Below are 26865 nucleotides of genomic sequence, written 5' to 3' on the forward strand. Positions count from 1 at the left end.
AATATACTGCAGTTGCAACTGACTTAGAATTTCTTACAAAGTATGAGTATTCAATAGCTTCCAAGATAATCAGTTTGGTGAAGTTAGAAAGAAAAAAAAAAAAAAAAGAGGTTCAACTGCAATTGCATCCTATGAGCCATTTTGAAGTAACACAAACTAGTAAACTCAACTGTTGAGTGTCAGAACCAATATCCGAATCTCATTTGAAAATTACTAGATGTTGATTGTTATTTGAAGGCTATTCAAACATTGCAGGATTTTCAGGTGGAGAATGTATGCAGCCTTATGCAGCATTTTCTTTCCAACACTGATTCAGTGGATGGGACCTTTTGGACAGGTCCAACATAATGTTACGAGCATTGTAAAATAAATATGGTTTTGGTTGGGGAACAAATTCACTGCAAATATTTTACATGTATTTTGCAGTCTATCAATTTAAAGAAAATGCAAACTTGCGTTTAATAGTGCTTTATAATGCACTATTTCTGCAGAGCTTGTAATCCTGAAAACTCTGAAGTCTGTGAAAGGAATTTAAGAACTTGACAGGTTAGTCAAGTAAGCTTGTAAATCCTAAAGGGATAAGCTGTCTTTTTGAGGAGAAAGTCCTAAACTCATGTGAAGCAGATAACATCTCCAGGTATTGTGTCCTTACACTGTATTCAGAGCTAGCAAGAACAGTCTACCTTTGCAGATTTCTGGGCCTGTCCTGAGTATTTATTCTTGTTGAATATGTGCTGCAGTTTTGGATGCTTGCCTGTTTTATGAGAAGACCTTGAGGGCTCCTTTATGGCCTTAGCATATCACATATGCTATATATATATATATATATATATATATATATATATATATATATATATAGTGATATATATTTTGTGATATATATATATTACAATACTCAGATTTTGTATTGATTAGAGTGTTCTTTTTATTATATTTTTATATATTTTTATTTATATTTATTTTATTTAATTTATATTTTGAATTTTTATATGATTCATTGGCTATCTTCGCTGACAAAGATTTCTGAGATATTAAAATTTCATAATTTTCAACATTAATGCTAGTTTTACTACTGATTCTCTTTACTTGCAGTCCTACTTACCTTATACTTTAAGAGAAATGCAATTATTTGTGTGACTAGTATTTATCATTATTATTATTTTTTGTGTCCGATATAGCATGCCTAAAAGCCTTTGTAATGAATTTGAATCTCATGGCATTATACATTGGCGTAATGTATATAGAGAAAGACAGTTTCTGCTTCAAAGAGATTATAATCTCATGGATTTAATTTTTCCCAGAAAGAGCTTTGTATAGGGGTCTCTGTTCAGTCTTTTGTTTTTTTTTTGTCAGAAATATAAAGCACCAGCAGGTTTGTTAGATTTGGAGCCCTGTTAATGCAACTGTAACTTCCATCTGTTTGTGGGATGCCAGATATTTAACTTGTCTGATGTTGGCATTTGTATTTGAAGCTTATGATTATTATTATTATTTTTTTTTTTTTACCTCAGAGTATATTTTATTCATTGTCATTTTAGATAGTTTTCTTTTTTTTTTATTTATTTATCTCCAGTTTCCATCTTAAAAATAACTTCACAGCAACAATCAACCATGATCATAGCCAAGTCACGATGCTGGAGAAGTTTCAGCAAAAATAATCTCAATCAGAAATATTTCTTTCCTTCTTTCCTAGCTCCTTGTGTCTCTGATGTATATCAGTCAGCAGACAAGTACGGCCAAGTTACAGTAAATATTTTGTTGTGCACCTACTAGTTCACCACTTACATTTTATTTCACTTCCTTTATCTGGATTCATTACTTCAGGAAGCATTGTGCTCTTGATCTCTGGCTGCACGTATTCATGTTTTAGAATGGTACTTAACTCAAGCTGACAAGCCAGGTGGGCTATGGCATATGTGATAAATAAGTGTTTTGTTTTATAGTCTTTATCAAGGACAATACTTCTGGCCAACTGGACTGAATGGAAAAATTCTTTACATTTTTGGTTTAACAAAAGAAATATGTTAGCAAAATATTAATTGTTTGCGTTTTTCAATTTTTAACTTTCAAATTGACTTTTTATGGAAATGGTACCTGTGCAGTCACACTGTCTACATACTTTAAATAAATCTCAAATGCATTGATCAGTGTGAACCAAATTTGATTAATTTAAATCTCAAAGGTACAAAATCCTGCATGGGATACATCTGTTGAAGACAATTTTTATTCTTTACCAAACAGCTTGATTACATTTAGGTTAAGTCATTTTTTTCCTTCTTCTCAAATTAAAACCTGAAATTCAAAAAATATTCCACCAAGCTCTTTGATCAAATGTAGGGTTTATTCTTTCTAAATAAATTGTTTTGGAAAACATGGAAATGTGGCAGCACTTCAGTTTGGTGTACAGGCAATGTTTCTGTGCACAATTTCTGACCAAGCCTAGAAATAATTAAGAACAAAGGATTTGAAATAGTTGTATCCCTTAGAAAAGCTCAGAGCCATGTTGAATTCACATTAATTAGCATAATTTACTGTGGAGATGTAAAGTCATTTCTGATAGCATAAGGGGCTTTTATATTTCTTTGCTTGTCATGTGGCTGGCTTTGGGAGGTGGTGGGAGGAAGGAGCAAGAGGATGCAACTCTCCACTTAGTACCCCTTGAAGCCCATGTGTGATCTCCATCACAAGGCTGGTTTTTGCATATTGAGAGACTCTAATCTAATAGCAAAGTACCACATAAAGATGTGGCATACTGCCTCGGGACTCAGAGTTCCTGAACAGGGTATGTACCTCATGCAGAGGCTGCTCGGGCTGGGCGGTGTTCTTGAACAAGGGAGCAACTTGGCCAGTAGAGAGCAGTGGGAAGGGAGGGGAGGTGAGAAGTGGGAGTAGGAGGGAGGAACTAGATGAGATAGCTCGGGGAAACAGATGAGAGAAGTAATTTGCATATAAATGGTCCGCATCACTTTCAGATCTTACTCTCACTTTGAAGCTCAAGCAGCAACCATTGGTGTTTAGGTATTTCCTAGGCTGAGAGATTGCATTGTACTTTGTAATGACAGATGCTTAGGAAATGGCTTGGCAGGAACTTTTGTCACCTGATCTATTCCCTTTTTTCAAAGAAGTCTTAACTACACCAATACCATTCTTGATTGATGTTTGTCCAACCTGCTATTAAAAACAGACTGATATATGTGGGGCTCTACAGTCTAGTGTTTTTTGTTTATTTGTTTTAATTCTAACACTTCTTATGTTTCTGTTCTTTGTTATGTGTAGAAAACATATACTTTCTTTTGTCTGTAAAACAACTTTCACTTATTTGGATTTCTGTGACCCTCCTCCAGTGTTAATAACCCAATTCTTTAGTTGTTGTTGTTGTTTTGTTTGTTTGTTTGTTTGTTTTTTAACATAAACCACATTTTTCTAGACCTCTGACTTATGTTTGTTTCTCCCTCTAAAGTTGTCTTCCTCAACACAGAGTCAGCATTGCAGTTGAAGGTTTTCTAGTAATCAGTATAAAACAACCAGTTTTACAGAGGACTTATTTCTCCTCCTCAAGGGATATCTTCTTCTCTGAAAACAGCATGACAGTGTCAATACTTGAAGTCATTGCTGTCCAACCTTTTGGCTTGCCTGGTCAGCACTGAAGAGGAATTGTTTGGGCCATACATACAATATATAATATAGTTAATGTGTGTAAGAAATAATTGTTTTTTAATTTACGTTTTTTATTAAAATATATCAAAAAAAGAAGGCGAGTGAAACATGAAACTGGCCAGTTGGACACACATACTTCAACTGTTTAAGCCAATACAAATTTCATTTTATTCTGAAGGATCCCCAGTACTCAGTTATTTCTCCTCCTCTGTCCAGCTTGACTGTGAAGCCTTATCTTTAAACTTCCTGAATGATATCCATTTTTAGATTTCTCCAGTTTGAATGCTCTTTTTGAATGCTCATTCTGCCCCTCAAACAGACTTGCTGCAACTCATGTCTACAAATGTAATTGGCAATCTTATTCTGTCAAATTGGTCATTGAAGAAAATGTTAGACATTACACAATTCAGGAATGTCCATGATGCATTTTCTGTTTTGGCTATGAAGAGCTTTTGGAATACAGCATTCCAACTGGTCTTTTATCTGACCCTTATTACCACCTTCCAACCTATCCTGCTGTTTTCTATATGAAATTGGTAGTGTGAAATTGTTGTGGTAGTGTGAAATCCTGGTGTCATTACTGAAGTCATGTTATGTGGCATTTTCCTGACCAGACGTCTTATTTCTTTGCCAGTGCAGGAAAAAAAATTGCTTTGACATGATTTGTTCATGACAAATCCAAATCAGTGTTACTCCATTTGTTTGCTTTGAGGAAACCGTGTACAAATATTCTGCTAGCATTTTTTCTGTTTATTGGAGTTGAGTGGGCAACTTTCTAATTTCTCAGTTCTTCTTTTTCCTAATTCTTAAAGATTTTTTTTTCTTAGCCTTGCAGAACCTTATCTAGTCTCTGTAAAACGCCAGTTATAATTGGAATTATTTAGTTTCATTTTCAGAGTGTTCCATATAACAATTACCAGGCCAACTGAGTTGCAAACATTTACCTTATTTAGGTGTTCTCTATTTGAGACAATAGCTCTCATTGCTGCTTTTTCTTACATTTGTTGCCTGACTGCAGCTTGTCTTGCTATTAAAGATTTTACTTAATATAGTTCAGAATGCCTGGCATTGATATTGCTTGCTGTTCACTGAATAGCAGATCAACTTCATGTGAAATTGTTAACGTATTCTTATGATTACAGAATGATTGCTGCTCCCTATTTCTTTGCTAGTTGCATCTCTTCCATCCTTGCCTGTTTTTGTCCTTCCTTGTTTGTACATCATTGCCTAAAATGATACAAAAAAAAAAAGTCTCACCTATTTTAATCTTTCTGCCTGACTTTTTTCCTGTATTTGCAGTCACTGAAGAACTTTCAGCTGTGCCAGCTGGTGCTGGTGTCTTGATGTCTATCTTATCACTCTTTTGCACTGCGGTAGTTTTTGCTGGTATTTATTTACCTTTTTTTTTTTCCTGTAGACTAACTTCCCGTGAGATCCTAAAAAACATTGGCCTATGTATGTTGAAACCTTTCTTCCCCAAATACTTCATGAAGCTTTCTTTTGTCTTTGTTTTTCTTCCTTTTTATAAAGCATCTTGAGCATTGTGTTATCTTCTTAACTTTCATATTAGTTCCTTTCATCGTTGAGTTTTTTATTTCTTTTTCTATGTTGATTATAATTGTATCTTGTAAGTCATCTGAAGTACTTTCTTACATCCATTTCCTCCTCCATTATTTCTTAATGATTCCTCACCTCTGCCTGCTAGGTAGAAGTAGTCAGAATAGCGAATTTCAGTCTATCTTTAAATTATTTTGTTGCTTAATTTGTTTTGTTTTCATTGTAGTTCTCTTATTTAGCTGTACTTTCTGGAAGGAGAGGTATACAATGGTTAATTTAATCATTTACATTTTGTTTATGCTTATAATAAAGTAGGCACTTCCATAGTCAAGGTAAAGATGAAGTGCTATTCTGTTGTCTTTGCATTAAATTCATAGATTATGATGAGACTGTTCTGCTACTTAAAAAAAATTGCACAGATTTGTTCTTAATTATTTTCAATTTTTCTTTTTCAAAAAAGAAAAAGATTTAATTTTGAAATTTTGTTTGCTTAATGAAACCAATACTTAACCAATAAGAGTATCCAGTACTAGTGAAATACAGAGTCACTGTATTACTACCACTAATACTAATGCAACTTCTTTTGAGTTATTGCGTTGATCTCCCACACATATGTGAATAAAACAAATTATATTACCTCTTTTATTTTAGCTCATAAAGTTGGAAAATGTTACTCTCTGTGTGTATCACATTTGCATTGTGAGAGTGGCAGTGGTGCTTTCATTGCATAGTTTTATATTTTTTACAAGGTTTTCTATTCTGGTTTTCTGAATTGTTTTAGAGAAATTAAGTGCTTTTAGTAGTATAGCTGTGTAGCAGAGCACATATGGGAATGTAAGCATGTGTTTTCACACTTGGAGAATTGCAGGATTTAACTGAGATTTAATTGAGAAGATTAATTGAACAAATATTAACATGTATGTTCTTAAAATATGTAAAATACATAATCTTTTCAATTTATAAAATCTGAAATCTCCCAAAAGACTCAATGTTCAATCACTAGTTTCTTGTCTTGTCAAATAGGAGTCTATTCTACTTCTGCTAGAAGCTGCATTGTTTTTAGATAGCTACAATTCCTAAATCTGCATTTGAATTTCTGAAAGACTGTTTTTCAATGGGCGTGATTATTAAATGAGAGCCATGGTCTGGTGATTAAAGAATTCGTTAGTTGAAATTATATTGAGTATAGCAAATTCAAATAAGTCTGTTTTTATGAACTGCTATACACACTTCTCTGTTGGAGAAGTTGGAAAATGCAAACTTTTTATAAATGAAGTCTTGATAATTATTTATTTGCACCAGTAATGCAAGCGATTTAAACTTTGAAAGTATGTCCTGATGGATATTTCTGCATTGGTTGATACAAAAATAGTGTCACGGGTAATATTTTCTGTGTATGCAGACACAATAATCATGTAAACTGATTATGTGAAGGTTTACATACGTGCTTGCCTTTCTATGCAGTGAATAGTCACACACGTTTCAAGTAGATTATATGCCTGATGTTAACCAGGTAAGAAAAATTCTCTTTGCCTCCTTCCTCATCTTTATTCTCATCCTGACTTTGCCTACATCTTTGTTCCCAAGTTTCTCTATGATTTGGACCTTTGTTTTCTGTTTCAAAACACATCCTAATACTGTAGACAACATTCTACATTTTAAATGTTTATAGGACAAATAATTGTTTAGAATATAATGATTATTTCTCAAACAAAACCATTTTTGGAAGTTGTTTACACAAGAATTTGTTCTTAAAAAAAAAAAAAAAAAAGTTAAAAAGGTTATACTTGTCAGTATTCCCTTTTCTGCATGTTGTTATGTCCTTAAATCTGTAATTGTGTTATTTAGAAATTCTGCTATTAATATTGTTAATTTCCATTGAATGGTTTACTATAATGGCTAAAAATGTGCAGAGCCTCCAAACATTGAAATGTTCTTGAAATTTCTGTGACTAGGAAGTCTGTCAATGCCATTCACTGCGGTCAGTCTGCTAAGAAAGGGGAGTTGCTCTACGGTAGTATGGCACTCAATTAAAAACAGCCTCTATGCTCATCTATGTTTTGATTTGCATACATTGCATTACTGTGTGTGTCCTCCTTTATGAAATGCCAGTAAATTATTCAGTAATATTTTAATACTGTTTAACTGCAGACATAACAAATATTCTTTGTTTCTCAAAAATGGATGGACAGAGTAACACAACATTGTATGTAAAGCAAGAATCCTGTAGCACCATCTGCTGGCCTTGAGTTGAAAGATGTGTTTGAGACTGATTCTCTCCAAACCTCTGCTTAGTAAAATATTTATACCATATGTATTTTGACATATTTGGTGGAGAAAAAAATTAATTTCATTTTTAGTATAATTTTTCACCTTTTTATTAACATCGTAATGAGAAAATGCAGGAATTATTTTTAATTTATTAATTGAAATAAGAATTTGTCAGGAGTGCTTTGTTAAGTGTGGCTGTAAAAAGAAAGGGAATAGTTTTTAGTTTTTGTATTTGAACTTCAGCAAGTGCAGTGTTAAATTTTTTCATTATTCTAAGTCAAATTTAGTAAAACTTATTTTATATAGAAGACCCACAAGGCGAAGAAGACTATGCAAAGCATGTTTTTAAAAGGGTAACAACCACTAAATATCCTTGTACCTAATATTTATTGTGTTATTCGATATTGTTTGTGAAAATTCCATGAAAGCATAGTGGACAGATGCTGCAATTGGGCCTACTGTTCCCTGTAACTTCACAGGGCACCATTGTAGCCCATGCAGGAAGCCCTGGGACTATCTGCATGAACTTAGAAAAGAGCCTTAAATTATACAGCTACAAAAGGTCACTGTCATTTCTTTCTTTAAACTGTAACACATTGATCTCAAAGAGATTGAGGCCTCATTCCTTCACATACTCCATAAATCACATATAATTGATAGTTCAAACCTCCAAATCTTTACTGGAAAAAAAGGTGAGTTAAAACAGTGGATGAATATATCTGGGAATCTGTAATAATGCTATGAAAGCAATGTAATTGTGTATTTATATAATGCCAAGAAAGTAATTTCTTGTGATTGCAATTGCACTCTGTGGTGGTTCAGAAGGCATTTTAACAGTTGTATGGATTTGGCACTTAACAACATGTTTTGGCACTTAAGAATGTGTGCTATAAGTTTGTGTGCTGTAAATATTTGTACTGGCTAAAGTGTTTCCTACAGCATGCACAGCATCTCTATTATCCTTGTTTTCAACTACCTAAGGGACAACATGCTTCAAGATTTGTCAATCAGGGTAATTGCAGATGATGATATGGAGCAAGTTCTGAGGCACAGTCCAGGCACACGTGAAGACAGTGTGTACTGCGCGACTCAAAACAGAGAGAGTTTTGATGTTGCTTTTTTGGCAGTATCCAGCTTTGGGTGTCAGTAAAACTATATACATGAAATTCTCCAGAAGGATAAGGATATTTAGTGCTTCATGATGTAATGCAGACCTTCGCATTCCAGGAAAAACAATGCTATATTTACAACTTGTAACTAATAGTTGATGTGGTAAAAGGAATTATATTCATATGGTAAATGAATACAACCTTAATGTGCACCATATGCATGGTGGTGGAGTGACGTACTAATATATCACATTTATTTACCTTGTTTGGTTGCTGGGATAAATGACTATTCAATTCCAAGTCTGTACCAAATAAGACAAAGCAGAGTAACGCAGAAAAAATAATAATTTATAGTCTAGACTATCATATTTTAGAATCTTTATGACCAGCTTAAATGTTTTAAAAAATTGTTTGGTCTGTACAGTAATTCTGACTTGTGTAGGAAATTAATTGGAAGTGTTTCTGGAATGAATGTCTGTTAACACTAGCACCACACAGGTAAGGATTATTCCACTGAATGCAAGAGTGCTGTATGTAATTAGAATTACGGCCTGCTTCTTTGAAAAAGTATTTGTTTTGAAATATTTACTCTTAAAAGACAGCTCATTTATGTGTTCTCATGAACTGATGGCATACACTAAATATTCCTTGGTACATCAGTATAAAAAGGTATAAGCATCCATGTGGTGCAGTACATAAATGCTGCATTGGTTTGAAATTCACCTTACAAAAGCAATGAAGCATTATGTTTTTATTCTTTCAAACCAAAATAAATTATTTTAATGTCTTCGAATGGTGAAAATTAATTGAGCTGAATTTTCATAGAACCTCACATCTCAGATAATTTTCTTATCAAACTATGAAATACTATGTAAGTTTCAAACTATCAGTCAATATGAACATTATAAAATATCTTTTATCCTGCGCCTATTCTGTGGGAGGCAATATTTTGGTGTGAAATACCTGCTAATGGTTTTTTGCCTTATCTATTGAGATCTTACTTTATTTCATTATTATTATTGTTATTATTTGGATTTACTAGTGGAGTAGTTATAAATGTAAACCACAAGAGAGAAATATGAGGAAAAATATTTTTTTAAGGATAAGCAAAAAAAGCTCCTTCATGAAGCTGTTTTAGAGCATTTTCAAACAAAAATGACCAAAAGTTCTTTAAAACTTCAAAGCTGATATCTAAGTAGCAGTTTATGAAGTGGGGGTGGTGCAAATATTAAAATATTGGTGTGGACTGACCCTCAATATTCACCTGCAGATATTTTCACAGGGCTTCAAAAAGGTCTGTGTGCGGTGGGAGGGGTGCTGCTGAATGATTTCCAGCTCTTTCAGCAGATGAATCCTTAGGAAGAATGAACTGGTTCCAGAAAGCTTTGCTTTGCACACAGAGTAGGAATTGAGAGGCTGGGGATTTTTGGCTTTTTGAAATCTGAATTGGAATACTCAGTTGTTGAAGACCTGTTAAATCTGCTTCTTTGTTGTGTTTATTTCAGAAACAGAGTAAACCTGCACTTTTGTCAGAGTGTGTACAGAAGTTTCTCATATTAGTACTGAATAAGTATTAGTCACTTGTTGCTCGATGTGACAAACTGTACCATGAGCCTTCTTTGTGTTTTATTCACTGAAATTAATTCTACAAGGTAAATTTAATGTTTTCCACATTACTAAGCAACACTACGGCATAGGGTTTATTCTGTTTGTGTTTTTGGACTCAGTTTCAGGATAGAACAACGTTATTGAAAGACATGATCTTTTTCTCAGATGACATATGATTGAAGTTTTTGTTGTTGTTGTTTTCAAGAACAAATTTGCGTTGAGGCATGAGGTTGTACTTTTTGTTTTAAGAAGTTTGAACAGGTGGGAAATAGTTTGAGAAAAACATTGAAGAAATGAGAGGAAATGCTGATGGAATGTCATGTGAGGAACAAGATAACAATAAAGCTCTTGCATAATATGAAAAAATTCATACATAAAAATCCAAATTTCAAAGGAAAGATTCTTCACAGTGAAGTTTTAGGAATGCTTAAGTAATATTCTGTGATAACGCTTCAGTAGGATCTCACATCCATCGAAGAGCTAGCCTTTCTGTGGCAGTGAAATGATTTTTAACCAGCTGTCTGTTACGTAAATGTTTACTGCGTGGAGTCTATAAATAATGCTAATATAGAGAGTTTATATAATAATTGACAGTCATCAATGATGTGATTAAAATCTGAAGCTTGCTATACAATCAACACAGAAGCTTAGCAGCAAAGCAGTTTTCTTTGTTTCCTTTCATTTTGCTTGAAAGCACATGTCCAAATTTTATTTGTTCTGTAAGTACATTTGTTCTTTCAAATGTAACTCAAACCTTTTATTTCCTTGATTTAAAAAATACAACCTTTCTAAAATGCTTTTTGAAGATTTTTCTTGCGTAGGTAATTGGGTTTGGGTGATTCAGTAATTTCTTTTAGCAAGAAGTGGGTAAAAATGTTGTTTGGTTAACTGATGCTTCATTTAATTAAGATTTTATATTGACATAAAATCACTTAATTTGCCTTTTAAAAATAGCCTACAACCTCGACAATCGTGGAATTATAATTTAAAAATTACTGTTTGGCTGTCAGTGACTTCTAATTAACTGTATTCTCAGCATTAAACATAAAAAGGAATGTGGTCAAGTATTTTACATTTTATTGTAAAAGGTTATATTTTCTCACCCAGGAGAAGCATCTTGTAGTTTGTAATGAGGTAAGTTTTTCAGTTAAATATAATGTTTTGGGTTTTGGTTTTTTTAATGGAGAAATTTTTCTTTGCATGCTTTCCTATTTAGTTCAGCTTTTATGACTCCGTACTGAAAACATAGAAAGTGGTCTTTCTGCTGATGGATATAAAATGTCACGATTCTGTTTTCTTATGTAACCTCACCAAAGCTGAAAAAATAGCGGAGAGCAACACAAACCAATTTCTTGTCACTTGGTAAAGCCTCTCTGGATGTCATTAAACAGCAGAAAGCTTTGACTTTGCCATAATCCCTTTGCAAACATAGGTTGCAAACACCTAACATTTATTCAATAAAATGTCACCATTAGCTCTCGTGATATCACGTGCTGTTCTTTTGCCTTCTGAAGCTTGTGTTTTATGATTTAAAATATACTTTAATAACCTAAGAAAGGAATGGTACTTCATGTTATTTTCTGAGGCAAGGCAGCTCTGCAGAAATTATTTACTGAAATGTGTGAGAACCCTTTTGAAATGACTCGAATGGTTACTGTATTCTGTCCATTACTGGGAAATAAGTCCATGTATACTTCCTCTGGCTTAAAATAAATCACTGATGACATTTGTCGCAATGTGAATGTGGCATTAAGATTCTTGCAGCATTCAACTGCAAGTAGCGAGCCAGCAATGGTATAGATTAGGGATATTATTATACACTATGCTGAGAAAATCACATCTGTACAACTGTTGTGTCTTGGATATTAGTGCTAGGATTCGAACTATCTTTAATCTCATTTGACTTGTTCATCTTCCTTAAGGATCTCCATAAAGATGCACTGAGTATTCTTTTCAGTCCTTAGTTAGGGTTTGCATCACTGGTCGTAAACCTGCTTAACAGACAAAGACTCTTTTCCCTTTGAAGTCACTTCCCCAGCTTTTCAAAAGGTCTGCAAGCCTGTTCCCCTAAAACAATTTGGAAAAGTTTGAAGTGGTGCCCCTTAAACCAGCAACAAAATAAAATTTTCTCTTCGCATTATTGAAAACCATGACAATCTTCTGAAGCAGTAACAGTTTAAAAGCTTTTAAAGAAATCTGTTCTGCTCTACGACCAGCTTTTAAGTTGACCCCATTATTTGGAAAATCAGAGGCTTGGAAACCCCTGAATGCTTGACATTCTTATCAAAGGAGTCAGCCTGACTTTTCACAGGACTCCTGGTTTACAGTATTTATTCAAGTCCTAATTTATTTAAAGATACTTTTGCAATTTCTGGTATTTCTTTTTTTTTTTTTTTTCCTTGCATTAGATGATTTCTTAAATGTAATTCAGTAAACTACTGATATCATTTATGAAGTGACACGTATGGATTTGTACTCTTCTATGTTTGAAGCCAAATCCAAATTCTAAAAGGTCCAACAGTAGAACGTAATTGGTCTTTTCTGTAGGTTGTGATAAATATATATTTTTTTTAAAGTAGAAATTGGGCATGTATATCTCCTATGTTTTTTGCTCATATTGCTTACAGCCTGGCATAGTAATGCAGTTGTTGTAAGCAAAAATTATACTGCGAAGACTTCGTTTGTCTGCAACTCCTAATGCTTCATTCAGACCTTGCTTTTAATAAGTCCTTCAAATTCCAACATCTTAATTTTATTATCTCCAGTACTGTGTTGCACGTTGTCTGATTTCAGAAGTTTTAAGATCAGAGATTTTAATTAATATATGTAATATATAATTATATTAATTCCTTGCTAAGCTGTGCACGTATTTGTTAAATATAATTTCTGAATATAAAATGAAGTGAAAAACCCAGAACTCTAAAGCTTTGCTAGTACAGGTGGTTCACTTAAAAGAAACCAAACTAACAAAGCTTTACATTCATAAAGCTTCCTACTGCCTTAAAGCTTAGGGTCAATGGGGAGAGGTAATTGGATCAAAAAGATTGAATTTGTTACTATAATGGTTACTGTTACATTTTCCTCTAAACTGGTGTAAATTTGTGGATTACTTACCCGATGTTCTTTTATAAACCTCCTGAGGTGCCTGTCACATGTCTAGGTGAGGAAAGTTCAATAGAGCAAACTTTCTTTAAAAGTTTTGTGAGTTTTTGTCATCAGTCACATGAGAAATAAGTAAAAGGTCATTAAGTCTACCCTTATGCTTCTAATTTTTGGGAGTTTTTCCTTTGCTTCTAAACTCTGCTAGGTTACTAGTTACTAGGTTTGAGTGTGTTTTGCAAAACATTGTATGCGGCAGAATCAATAGCTTTTAGTAATTATTTATTAAGAGATTAGGGACAATTCAGCGAGTTGCTCCAACGTGTTTACAGATTTTAAATGCTGATAACATAAATTTCTGTGTGTGTGTGCGTGCACATATATATGTTTATTGTATATATATATATATCTAAGGAAAAATAGACTTATTTACTTTTCCAAACCTTGTGTTTATAGATACAAATTTTAAAAGCAACTGGAGAATAAACATGATTTTGAAATGTTAAACTCCATGAATTAGTATTTGGTTGTAGATTATGACCTTTTTTAAAAAAGCGATTTCAATATGGCAGATGCTTGGATGCTCTGGGGATTGTTGCAAATGGCCTGACTAATGATGTAAAGTGCTGAGAATAAGCCTAGCCTCTGTATGCACCCACAGATCTGTGCTGCTTCTCTTTGTGTGCAAGCAAGGTCTTGATAGCTATTTGTTTAATTATGATAAGACAGAGACCTGCTATTAAGTCTCTATATGGACTAACTAATGATACTGTGATCTTTTGTCTTTTAAAAAGTTACAGCCTCAAATACGATTTGAATGATGCCAAATGAAGTGGCTTGGCCCTATTACTACTCTCAGCCTTTGCAAATCTATCATCTGTTTTTGAAATTAAAAAAAAAAAAAAAAAGTTTTATTTTACTACTGCCTGTCTTCCTAGTTAGCATCTCACAGAAGTTATATCATTATTTATTGTGAAGCAATTCCTGCGGTTTCAAAACTAGCCTAATCCTTTTTGAAACAAACTGATAGTGTTTCCTAAGAGACGTTCTTTAGAGTTTAAATGTTTCATAAGGTGCTATGAATGAAATAATTATATGGTAATACAGAAATAACATGCTTTCAATGAAATGCTAGCACTCTAAAAGAAGGTGATCTGCTTTCACGTGTGGGTGAAAATATAAAACTATTTAAAGTACTTAACATTTGCTTACCTCTTCTTTTGCCTTGTCGTGGACAATACAATATTTTATTCATTCACATGTGCCACTTACACTATTTCTTTTTCTTCATGGTATCCATATATATTTGATTATACAGAGAATCTCAGAAAAGAAGAAAGTTTTGTTTGCTTGCTCTTGTTGCAGGGAAACCTCTAATAGGAAGAGTGATAATAAATATTGGACCTGATGGTTTCGATTTTGCATGTTCATCTGAAATTCATACTGATTGTTTTGCAAGCTCCACAACTTATATGGAACTCAAACATCAGGCTGAGGTTTTGCCACTGTTTCTGGCTTAAAATAAAACCAGTCAGTGGGTGTTTCACTTCTTCATGGAGCACTCGCTGTGTAGGTGTATCCTCTCACTAGCCATAGTGATTGCTTGAGTTTACTTATGCGTGCTTTTGGAAGAGGTAGTAACTGAGTTAGGTCTCTTTCTCCACAATGAAGGTAAGGGTGAAAAGGAGAGACAGAGATGAAAGCACAAGTCTGTGTGCTCCAACATGTGCTAGTTTTTAACTACAAACATGGACTTGTGTTAAGTAAGGCTGAATTCCTGTACTATACTTCTGCTGTACTACATAGATATGAGTACAAAACAAGCAATTGCAAGCAGTGCAATAGAAATGATTTGCAGGGAACATGAATTCCAAGAGCAAGAAAACTAAAGATGCTTCAGTGATTGAAAGTGGTGATTTTGGAAACAGATTGTAACCACAGCTCGTTTTTATTGTTTTTCCACTGCAGGTGATTTTGCAACTCCTCGAGCCATTTTGACAGGACATGACTATGAGATCACCTGTGCTACCATTTGTGCTGAACTTGGCTTAGTAATAAGTGGTTCAAAAGGTAAGGAAGCTGTTGTCCATTTCTTTCTGTTCAGAAAGCTGTAGTCCTAATGCAAAAAGGAAAATAGTTCTGGTGACAGATTTGATTAACTTTATGGTGTTTTTCTTTTTAACCTTGTTTTAGTTGCTACAGAATTTAAGTGAATTTAAAACCTCTTTTGTAAACATATTAGAACTGTAAGTTACTCAGACATCTACAAGAGGCAACCACATCAGTTTTCCTATTCTAGCATACTGATTACATTTATTTTTGTTTGCTTATTCAGTGTAATTGCATATAGCATACAGTTGGATCCAGCTCTTGCCTGTCGGGAAAGTGAAAAATGCATTATTGTAGTTGGCTTTCTTTTTCTTGTGGATAAAGAAAAGCAAAAGTTAGATTCAACGGAAAGAGAATGCACTGTCTTCTATGTTAGATGAAGCACTAAATATGTATAAACAACCAAGCAAAATTTGTAGTAATTCTCAATAAAAAGTTCTTATTTTTTTATTTGAAATTTCTTAGAATTAGGATCTTTCTGCTTTAGTACTTACTGCAGATCTTACTTTGAGACATCTTTTCAGAGCAAGTTGTCTGTACTTCTGTGTGCATTGTATAAGCTGCTGTTTTATGCATATGAACACTTGTGGCCTAAAAGCAAATTGGTTATTTTTTCTGAATGTATTAATGAGATATATTTAGTGAATTATATATGGGTTAAAATCAAAGTACAAGACAGTATGCTTTTAGCATGAATACATATAAAAGTTCATTACCCTTAGCTTCACGTTCTGAAGTCTTGTATTAGGATTCATTGCTACCAAATTTAAAAGGAAATCCACAAAGCAAAATCTTTCAGGTGTTCTAAAATACTTTAACACAAAGCTCTTTAATGGATAAACTACTCATTGTACTCTGGCACTCTTACAGTCATAGGCTTTCCACTTAGACATGGTACAGTTCATTACAATTTATTATCACAGAATCAGAAAATCATAGGGATCAGAAGAGACCTGTGGAGATCATCAAGTCCAAGCCCCCAAATATGTGTTATATATAATTATATACATAAATGTATACAGTACCATATTTTATATATATACATGCACATAAAAACGGATTACTATTGTGTGTATATATACATATATATTATATTCCTGATTAACTAATTAGAAACCATTCTTATTTTTTAGTACACAATGATTAAGTGAGCGTGTGAATCAATATCTCAAGTTTTTATTTCTCACAGAAGGACCATGTCTCATACATTCTATGAATGGAGATTTGCTAAGGACGTTAGAAGGGCCTGAAACATTAGAAGGTCCTGAAAATTGCCTGAGACCAAAACTTATTCAAGCTTCAAGGGAAGGCCAATGTGTCATATATTATGAAAATGGCCTTTTTTGTGTATTCAGTGTGAATGGGAGACTTCAAGCCACTATGGAAACAGATGACAAGATCAAGGTAAGTGTATTCAAATGTATTCAAACAACTTTCAGTTCCAGTATCAGAAAAAATTGTCTACTTTGGAGTTGTGTGGAGCTTCTTCTGTAGCCAGACCATAAAAGTATATAGTATTACACCATAATAATGGCATTCATAGTTAAGGAGAGAAAATGCTCCTAATGCACTATTTTTATTTTAAAATATCTCTGTTCATATAGTAAGAAATAGCCTGTAGGTGATTCCTTAAATGGAATAATACAAATACTTCTAATTGCTGGTCAACTCAAGTCAGAGTAGTATTTCTTTAGTTTTGAGTATAAAGGCAGGAGGTTGTTGGATAGTCTATTTTCAGAGTTTTTTTGTTTTTGTTTTTGATTTTGTTTTTTTTTTTACATCTCTGTCTAAATTCCTTCGTCTCAGTTTGAGAGAGCGTATTGTGCTGAGCTGCAGGAAATTTATAGACATATGTCTGTATTTCAGCTCTTTAGCTCTTAAAAGTGTCTTTGACATTTGCGGAGCAGGCAGCTAGGTTCAAGACATGGAACATGTCCAAAACTATGCAGGGGGTATTTTAGGTATATGATGTTATGGGCATTATTTGCTAATATAAAATGTAGGTCTTTTGAAAGTTCCTGTGACATGGTACCTATGAAGCAGAGCAGAACCTGGCAGGTGTCCTGCAGTGAAGCAGAAGTATCAAAAGAGTATTTAACTTATTCACACTTTTTTCCTTGAGTGAGAACAAAAGTGTATGGAAAGGAAATGAAAAAGAAAAAATCAATAAGCATTTTCATATTTAGTGGAAATGTAACAAAGACATGAAGGAATACCACATTGCAGGATCAGCATTCAGGCTACCTGAATTATCTGAAGTTATAGTTTGTATGCCAGTAGTTGTGATCTGAAGGTCAGAGTCAATCACAGAACGGCTGAAGTGGAAAGGACCCACCATCAGGCTCAGCCCTGGTTCCAGCAGTGCAATCCAGAGCAGCTGCCCAGTCTCATGACCATGTGGCTTTGGGAGATCTCCAGGGAGAAGACTCCCACAGTCCCTCAGCCAACGAACACTTTTGTTCATGTAGCACTACTGTGCCTCCAGCCTAGTTTACAAAATCTGATGGAATAGCCCAGCAACTCAGCTGCTGGGATTTCTAGTATTGCCCTCAAAAAGGTCCCTCGTCCTTTATTTATGTTAGTTTCAGGAAGAAAATGCCTCTTGTATTGTATTCCACTTAAAACCTTCTAAAATTCTGTTGTATACTATGTTCAGTTAATCCAACAACGCTGTGTTTTCAAAATGTCGGGTAGAGTGGTTCTTGTATAAGCAGAAATAAATCTCTGAGTAGGTTTCTTTTCCACAGTGAGAGGCCTGCAGTAGGTGAGGGGGTGTACAATTTTTGAATGCTGTGGCAGCCACAAGTGCAGATGTGAGGCTAGGGAAATGAAGTAGGAATGTGTGTATTTTTGCCCCAGGCCATTTCTCCGAATTAATGTCAATTCTTGCTTCAATTTTTAATCTTTATTCCTTTCTCTGCAATTGTACCTTTGGCTGTTCTTGTACAAACGCTTTTGAAATTGTAAGCCTACTCTTCACCTTAGTTCTTCTATAAAGCAAGTACATATCGCAGTGTTTTCTCTTTTTACTATAGTAATGTTGATAGTCTGCCACTTTCAGTTGTGATTATGTTGTCAGTCAGGGAAGGAAATCTGTAAAATATCTCAGAATCCCTTGCTGCCTAAAACAATTTCTGTAGTGTTTCGGTCAGTACCCACAGCTTTGGGAATGTTGCTGGAGGCGATGGAAGTTCTGCTCTCTGTTGGCCAGAGTTACATATGTACAATGTGTTGTTTTTGTTTTGTTTTGTTTTCTCTCTCTCCCAGTGGTCCCACTTGGGCTTTATACTCAAACGATCTAAAGCCTTTTTTTCCCAATGCTTCTGCGCTGTATCTTGTTAGAAGGCAAGTGGCAACAGCATAATTAAAGTGGGGGCATTTAAAATGAATGGTCCCTAAACATGGGCTGCAATTAAACACTATTTTTTCTTTTTTTTTTTCTTTCTCAAAAAAGATAGAAAAGGGAAGGAAAAGGTCACCAGTGTTGAATCTGGTGTAAAAATTGTAAAGTAAAAATTCCTATTTATATCTGCCTATGTCATTGTGGTCTTGCATTTCAGAATGTTATTGACTAAATAGCAGTTTTCAATAAAGATGTTGGAACAACATTCTAATTTTCTCATGTTTCTGTGCCAGGAAACTGCTAGAAAAATTTCAGATGCTCTGGGGAAATTCAGTCTAATCAATGCCTTCCACCTGTTTTTGTTTTAAATACTGTATTGCTCAGTGGAGCTTAGGCATATCGCAGTACATCTACCATGTAATGTTTAGATATCTTAATGAATAACTTAACTCTAAATAGTCTGCTTGTTCTGAAGGGTAAAGTTATTTTACCTTAAACAAAGGCTGTGTGCTGTTTCACCCAGAGGAACCAATTTATTTTCTTTTCCCGAGTCTGTTTTGAAATGTGGAAGTGCCCACAAGACTTCTGCTGCTGTATGCCAATGCTGTCACTGTGTCAGCTCTGCCTTTTCACAAAACACTGCCTTTCAAAAAATCTGATATGTTAAAGGATTTGTGCAAAGTTTTGAGACTTTCCAAGGAAATTTAAGTGAGAAATGCTGCTTTTAGAACATTGCTGAGATTGTGTGCTTTGGGGATTATTTGAGAGCCTGAACCTCATGTTGTGAGAGTGATTAGTTGCAGAGGCGTTTCAGTTTCATACCTAGCAGAACCCCAGTTAAACGGCGCTAGGGAAAAGCAGAACAGTAAAATTGATTCATGCCTTCTTCTATGCCAGTTGGAGTACTTGGGAGTAAAAGCATCCTTTCGTTTGTTAAATCTTGAAGGGCATGCCATGAAACTGAAATGTTGACAGGGTGACCTTTTTCTTTCATTCATTCCTTCATTCATATATATACTGAGGCTGGCAAGTGGCTGAGATATTTATTAATAAACAATAAAAATAAATAATTCAACATCTTGTCTTCCTGACAAGCCAATGACTTAGTAAAATTGCATAGGTATTAGTAAAGGTTCAAAGCCTGTACTTTATTTAATCAAAAGATCACAGGAAACCACTGCATTATACAGGTAGTGGAAGAGTTAAAGATTAATGGCTTTAATTTGCCTTTTAATATAGCATTTCTTCAGTAAAAGCCTCAAGTATAAAATTCAAGTGAACCATGACCAGAAGGTTAATGGATTTTCATCAGCTGAATTTTATAAGTGTAGCAAATAATTATTTGTCATGGTCTTCATTTCAGTTTGAAAATACCCTTAGGAGATTGCCATTGCTATAAAGAAAAACCCACTCTATATTGATTTTTTCCTTCTAATGAATAATCTTTTCAATAATTGCGTGTGATATGCTGGATCTCATGATCATCTACTCAGTGCATACAAGTTCTAGATAATTTTCACTGTCTTATCCCAAGTTTGTTTTCTACACCTTTCTCACTGAGTTGTTATACTCTTGTTAGAGTGTCTCTAAATGAATTTTCAAGCTTCTCGGGGCTGTGCTTTGGGAGGTGCTTTGCACATTTTTGTATGCTGGTAGAAATAATCACAGAAATAATTTGTGGTAGGAACTTTTGTTTTTGTGGAAGAAGGTTCCACTACGCTACTGAGCTCTCATCTGCATTAGCAATCAGTTTTTTCATAGGTAGATGCGGTTAAATAAAAACCATATTCTACTTTACTGTTTCTGCGTGTGTGTGTATGTGTTGTCACTTTAATCCAAAACACAGATGGAATAGGTTTATCATCTGTTCATTTCAGTGTTTTCCCTGTGTTTTGTTTACAGTGTATGTTGCTATTTCAATTACATTCATCTTAAAGTTATTGTGTGAATACCATCTTAGCAGTGTGATTCATTGTGATTAGTTGGAAATTGAGTGAACACTCAAAACTGATGGTATAAAGTCACCTAGAGAAACTCTATTTTAGTCTAAGTGTGTACACGATGTAATTCTTAAAGGACGCATTCAGCAACATAGTAATGGAATACAGCAGTACCAAAAATACAGATAGGCACTGTGTCTGACTTCAGTTATTGCTGTTCATGAAGCAGTATCTTGCATTGACTGTTTATTATGATTTCTAAGCTTGTCAGCAGTCAGTATAAGCACTTTAATGTTGCATGAATGTAACTTTTTTGTGTGATTTGATTTCTCCCATGTTTGTAGTATGGGCATTATATATCCTGTATATTAAAAATGCCAACAACTTCCTCTTCCTGAGGAATTAAAAAGCACAGTCTAAGCTTTGCCTTATGAAAAAGGTTGAAGCAGCAGAAGTTGCAAATATCAATGTACTTATTTCACCATAGAGGGATGTGTTTTCAAGACCCTGACTTAAATTCTTTTTCTATTTCCTACGTTTGAACTTCTGAGCTGGAACTTTGCTTGTGCCATCTTCAGGCATTTTGTTGCATTCTACTGACAGTGATTCAGTACAAGTTGACCAATCTGTAGTATGTTTTTATACAGATAGGTTTGTTTAGAATTTCAAAGCTTACATTGTTCTGTTGAAAAGTTTTGTGGCTCTCTGCTTTGTATCAAAGAAGTTGAAATTTATCCAGGATTAGTTCTGGTATGAAGGACTTGTGTTTTTTTGAAAAGCTGCCCAATCTTGGGCAATTCACACATCTTTGAAAAGTCTCAGGAGGTAATGCATAGCATATGCATTTGGTACTAAACACATGCAGTTCAGCAATGCACGAGATGCAAATTTTTCCCTGCAACGATCAACCTTAACAGTAAGCTGCACAAAATTTCCATAATAAAAAATGAGATGAAGTGAGCCTGAATGGGGATAGAAAAAGGAGGGGATGCGGAGAAGAAAGGAATCAAGGATAGAACCGAGGACAGAATGAAAAAATGTTTGCAGGAAGAAAATGAACAGAGAATTAGAGGTGAGAAAGTAGCAACTTATCAGAGAACTGGCAGAAGGCACGAAGTAGCAGAAAACAGTGAATAGAAAATATGAATTGGAAGTAGGCGCAATGGAGTCTAGAAATTGGTAGGGTCAGGTGTAGTAGGGCTGAATTTAACATGGACCTGGTCCATATCAGTATGGTCCATAAACAGATACTAAGAGGAATGGACAGAGATGTACTTTTTGAAATTCCTGATCAGTGACTGTGGGTGCCAGGGAGCACAAGGTGAAGGGAATGTAGAGTTACCAGCATGTAGCCCACAGTACTGAGGTAGATGGATCGTAATCTGTCTGACCTCACAGGATGTGTTTTATTTTAACAGAAGTTCAAGATAATCCTTTTAATATTTTTGATTTCTCTAAACTGGCAAAATTCCTTTTGAAGCAATATTTGTCATGCTTTGCAGTCATCTTGATATCAGATAGTATTGTGGTCAGTGATACAGTGGTCACATAAGTGAGGAAAGTTATTTTCCCCTCCAGGTACTCAGTATTCATCTCTATTTTTCCAGTAGCATTTAAGAAGCATTGAAGCAGATCAGAAACTTGTTTTAAAATGTCTTAGCTGTACAAACTATGTCCGATCTTTTAGTATGATCTGGATCCCAAACAAAGTTTTCAAATATAGTTTTGCCATCAATGCTTAGGTCCTTGCAAAATCGAAGCATAAACCAGTGAGTTTGTCATCATCAGGACATATGGAGACACAGTCTCCATTATCAAGGGCAAATCACTGTCCTCTTAATTCAGAGCAGGAATCTAACAAGGCCAGTCAAAAAGAGTTCTTGTAATTTTTATAACATTTCAGTTCCCTCCATCAGTTCAGTCCTTTGCCAGTGAGGGCAGCATCTACTTGGAATAGTATTAAAGGCACTTGGGGGAACATCAGATACCTGTGCTGCTGAATCTTGTACATCTAGTTAATTAGAAGAGTAAATTTCCTTAGTTGAGCTCATATTAAATCTTTGGAATATGGAATAAATCACAGGTACAGTAAAACTTAACTAGGGCTGTCTAGAATAATAACATCTTGTTTCCCAAAAGCTTGTTTTGGTATCAAATCTCCGTAGACTTTCAGCTGCCCGTATGAAAACTTTTATGAAATGTAAGAGGAGGAAAAAAAAATATCTTGACCTAACAAAAATCCATGTTTTTTTCCCTTAGGCAATTCAGCTGAGTAGAGATGGACAGTATCTGCTTACAGGTGGAGACAATGGAGTTGTCATGATATGGCAGATGTGGGACCTGAAGAAGCTTTTTGCTTACCCAGGCTGTGACGCTGGAATCCGATCCATGGCCCTGTCATATGACCAAAGGTTAGAGCGAAGTCTGATCTTTGCAAGAATTTCAGAGACCGCATTTTTGCTGTCAAATTACGTCTTTTTTTGCTTCTCATTTTTTGTGTATCTCAGGTCCTGATGATTATATTGACAATTCTGTACTTACATCAGTTTCTTTCTGGAGTGCCATATGTAGGGCAGGTAATCTTTTCGAGGATTTCAGCTCTTGCTGAGAATGAAGAAGGATTCAAGAAAGGCAGACTTGATGAATAGGTTGGAGTATTGGCCTGTGCTTGTATGGTATGGGTCAGTTGACAGAGGAAGGTAACATATGTGCTTTTTATATTTCTTCTTGCACTTATTATACTAATCACATTCCTAATTCCAGATCTTCTTGTTAAAAAATAGAATAGTTAGAACAGTTGCACAGTAAGATTCCTACTACGCATCCACAGTTTGGTAAATACTAATTTTCATTTCCAGAAAAGTGATTTTACCTATATAAATCACGACCCTCCTCAAAGATTCCTTCTATTGAAGGCGATCAAATTAGGTTTTAACTGTGTTTTTACATTGCATTTGCCAATGCTGCTATACTTAAAAGCTGTTGTTTTTATTACAAAAGTACTCTTTGTTACAGGACGGTTTTTTAATTTCATTTGTACACTTCTAGCTGATGGGTTGAGATTTGTATTGTCTCTAGTTTGTTTGCTTACTGGAGTTTCTGTGTGCTTTTCAAGGAGGCTTGATCTAAATCACTTAGGAATGCCCACATTATGCAGTACAGCATATAGATGAGACTCTTAACCTTTCACTGAAGTGGAAGTCCATACTGAATAAAATATCTGTAGTGAATATTTGAACTTTTTTTTGCTGGACTGTATTTCTAACACATAATATAAAATGAACTCTGAAAAAACACAAGCCAGCAGAATCTGTGGGCTTCAGTTAAACATTCAACAACTTCTTGTTAAGCATAATTAGAAACTATAAGCAGTTCCAAAAAAAAAAAAAAAAAAGCTGTTCCATTCAAAATGAAGTGCTGATAAGATAAAAGTATATCAAAAGCTTGACATAAGGTGTTGAATTTTAGACTCCTGAAAACAGTATACAGTTTTGCAGTTAGAGAATTTGTAAGCTGTAATATGAATGGCATGGTATCATCATATTTGCATATCAATAAATTGAAATTTAATGTGAGCACGTATACGTTTACCCAATTGTTTTGGGTTTGAAGACAAAGAAACACAGAAGAGGGTTTAAAGTCTTTGGTATGCATGAATATAGAATGCATATGTTTGATTGGTGTAGCATATAAGAAAAGTTTTAATCTAGTACATGAACAATCAAAAAGGTTCTACTGAAATGAAATAGTGACATTATCAAAATGCAGGGTTTTGATGATCTCCTATTTCATCTTTGTTGTGAAGGAAAAATTGCAGCTTTTCAATCTGATATTTCCTTTTCATTCAGAGGATTTTTTCTTCCAAAATGCCAGAGTTTTATGTGTCATCACACCCTTGACTTTCATAACACTTAAATATGAAACAGTGGAAATGATGATACAGAAGCTCTTTTCACTGCCAGCTCTGTCAGAGTTGTGGCTTTTCAAATAGATGTAAACGATATCTAGTAGAAGAGTAATGTTCGTTATTTAGAAAGTATGAGTACCTTAGTGGGAGAGTGATTTCATGAATGTTCAAAACCTCCAGAGCCTTCAAATTGCTTTCAAACCTGAACATTTACATGTCCAGCTGAAGGCCTGTGCCCACATCCAGTTCCTTCATGGATTAAATGGGGAAGGCTAGACTGAACGAAACGTTTCCCAGTGTTTCCCAGCCCTTCTCCACTTTGCTCCTTCACCACTACTTCATCCTACTCCCATACTCCCCAAAAAAGCAAATAAGCAAGCCAGACAATAATCTCAAGAGGTCTTGCAGGACAGTGGCACTGGTAAACAATCCTGTTGTATGACTTTTGAGTAAATGGTGGCTTCAGGTCGCTCGTGCAAACTGTTGCATGGTGTTTTGTATACTCTGAGATCCATAAATCTTCTGTCAGTGCCTGTGCAGATGTCAGTGTTAGCTAAATTCAGCCTGCTGAAGTTCTTGGAAAGCCCAGCTTTTCTGCCTGGTAAGTCCTTCCAGCTCCAGCTCCCTTCCTGTACCTGTCTTGGTGTAATCTGTTGGTGTGCTAACTCAGACCTGATCACACATTGGTTCACTGACTGATATGGTTTTGTGCTTTCCTCAGGTGCATACTGACCGGGATGGCATCGGGGAGCATAGTGGTTTTCTACAATGACTTCAATCGTTGGCATCATGAATATCAAACCAGATACTGATCTTTGCGGAGACCACAGTTAGCACTGATGTGGGTGGCTGTTGTCAGAATGAGACTGACCATAGCACGCCTCCCTTGGTGTCCTGTCACAGCATGGCTCCTTATAAATAGCTATATCCTATCTGAATGTAACTTAAATTTGCTGGGAGAAGCAACCTATTTTTTAAAGTTAATCGCTATTTTTGTAGACTTTGCTTGACTTTTTGGGGGCAGGGCAGTGAAGCAGAAAAATGGCTGCTGGGATCTGTAGTTAAAAATCTATATTTTTAGTCATAATGAGAAGTCTATTTTGATCCCAGTATGAAAAAGAAACTTAAAGTCAGTTAAAACTTATGCTCTAGCTGTGTCATGAAGAAACAGATTTTTCCACCTGAAGCTTTATCTATAATTTTGAAGAATATATGATTTTAACCTAATGGAAATGAATTACGTTTGGGGAGTTTTAATCTGTACTATCGATACTATACTTTGTCTTGTACTTTTCCAAATGATTGTACTACATCAGCACTGACATTTCTGAAAATCAGAAGTAATATTTAAATTATGGTTAACGTAATGTTAAACTTTGCAAATGGTTTCCATCAATGTTAATATTCAGGCGTGTTCCTAGGCCTAGACAATTAGTTCTTTTTTAGTCGGATGTTAATGTGCAGTTAAGAGAGCAGCGGAGTTTGTGTTGCATCGAGTGTGAATCCTTCCAGTTTTCACCTGACATCTCCTTCAAAGCACACCAAAATGTAGATTGTTCCTCAAAATCAGGAAGGCTATTTGAAAGCCTTAAGCTCAAATCAGAAACCTGCAGAAGCAGGGTTTATTTTGTGTGTGTTTTTGTTATTGTTTTTTAAATAGGTGCATTTACCAAAGCACACTTCTGCTGTCTGACTGTGAAAGCACTAGAAAGGCAAATGTTTGCTGGTGCACAGCCTCTCTACAGCAGCAGAAGCACTAGACTTGCAGGTTGCTTTCTTGTTTGTCCAGAACTGACCCCTGCAATACTGTAGCACACACCTTGTTCCTTTTCTGTATATGGCAGGAACATCTTTTATATTTTGCTATCACCAAAACTAGTCAGGTCCTGTCCAATCTTGTGAAATTCTCTCTTTCTTTTAGGAAATGAAAAATAATTTATATTAAGGAACAATAAGTTATTTTGGTGTTGCACAAGTCTACTTTTCTACAAGATTGCTGTGCAGAACTCTGTGAAAATATTTGTGAAAAGAACTGTTATTGTTTTGTAAGTCTGTATTGCATAAAAATATCTTATTTGTATGTTGTGATCTATCAGTTGAAATTTACATTCCCTATCTATATTGATACCTACATTTCTCTAGCTGCCTACTACAGCAATTCCTGTTTTTCTAAGCATTTAGCTACTATCTCTTTAAGTAAAGATTTGGAATGAGAAAATTCATTTTGAGTGAAGAAATTAAATAAAATTGCATTTGTAATTGAGA

At 34.8% G+C, this 26865-nt stretch overlaps 1 protein-coding gene across 4 annotated transcripts in view; it reads left to right on the top strand.

The window, feature by feature from the left end:
• The window catches only part of LRBA (LPS responsive beige-like anchor protein), a 367611-nt gene extending 340746 nt beyond the window's left edge, over positions 1-26865 (top strand). For 3 of the 4 annotated variants that reach the window (XM_042828457.1, XM_042828458.1, XM_042828459.1), the window contains exons 53-56: positions 15270-15371; positions 16600-16814; positions 22953-23104; positions 25322-26865. In XM_042828457.1, the coding sequence (XP_042684391.1) occupies positions 15270-15371; positions 16600-16814; positions 22953-23104; positions 25322-25412 (560 nt within the window). In that variant the 3' untranslated portion in view covers positions 25413-26865. Of the gene's footprint in view, positions 1-15269; positions 15372-16583; positions 16815-22952; positions 23105-25321 lie in introns of those variants that run through there. The other variant, XM_042828460.1, reaches the window with a different exon arrangement.

This window comes from Centrocercus urophasianus, unplaced genomic scaffold, assembly GCF_019232065.1.
Source record: "Centrocercus urophasianus isolate 14NV4802_14NV808 unplaced genomic scaffold, USGS_Curo_1.0 seq_3, whole genome shotgun sequence".
Taxonomy (NCBI): domain Eukaryota; kingdom Metazoa; phylum Chordata; class Aves; order Galliformes; family Phasianidae; genus Centrocercus; species Centrocercus urophasianus.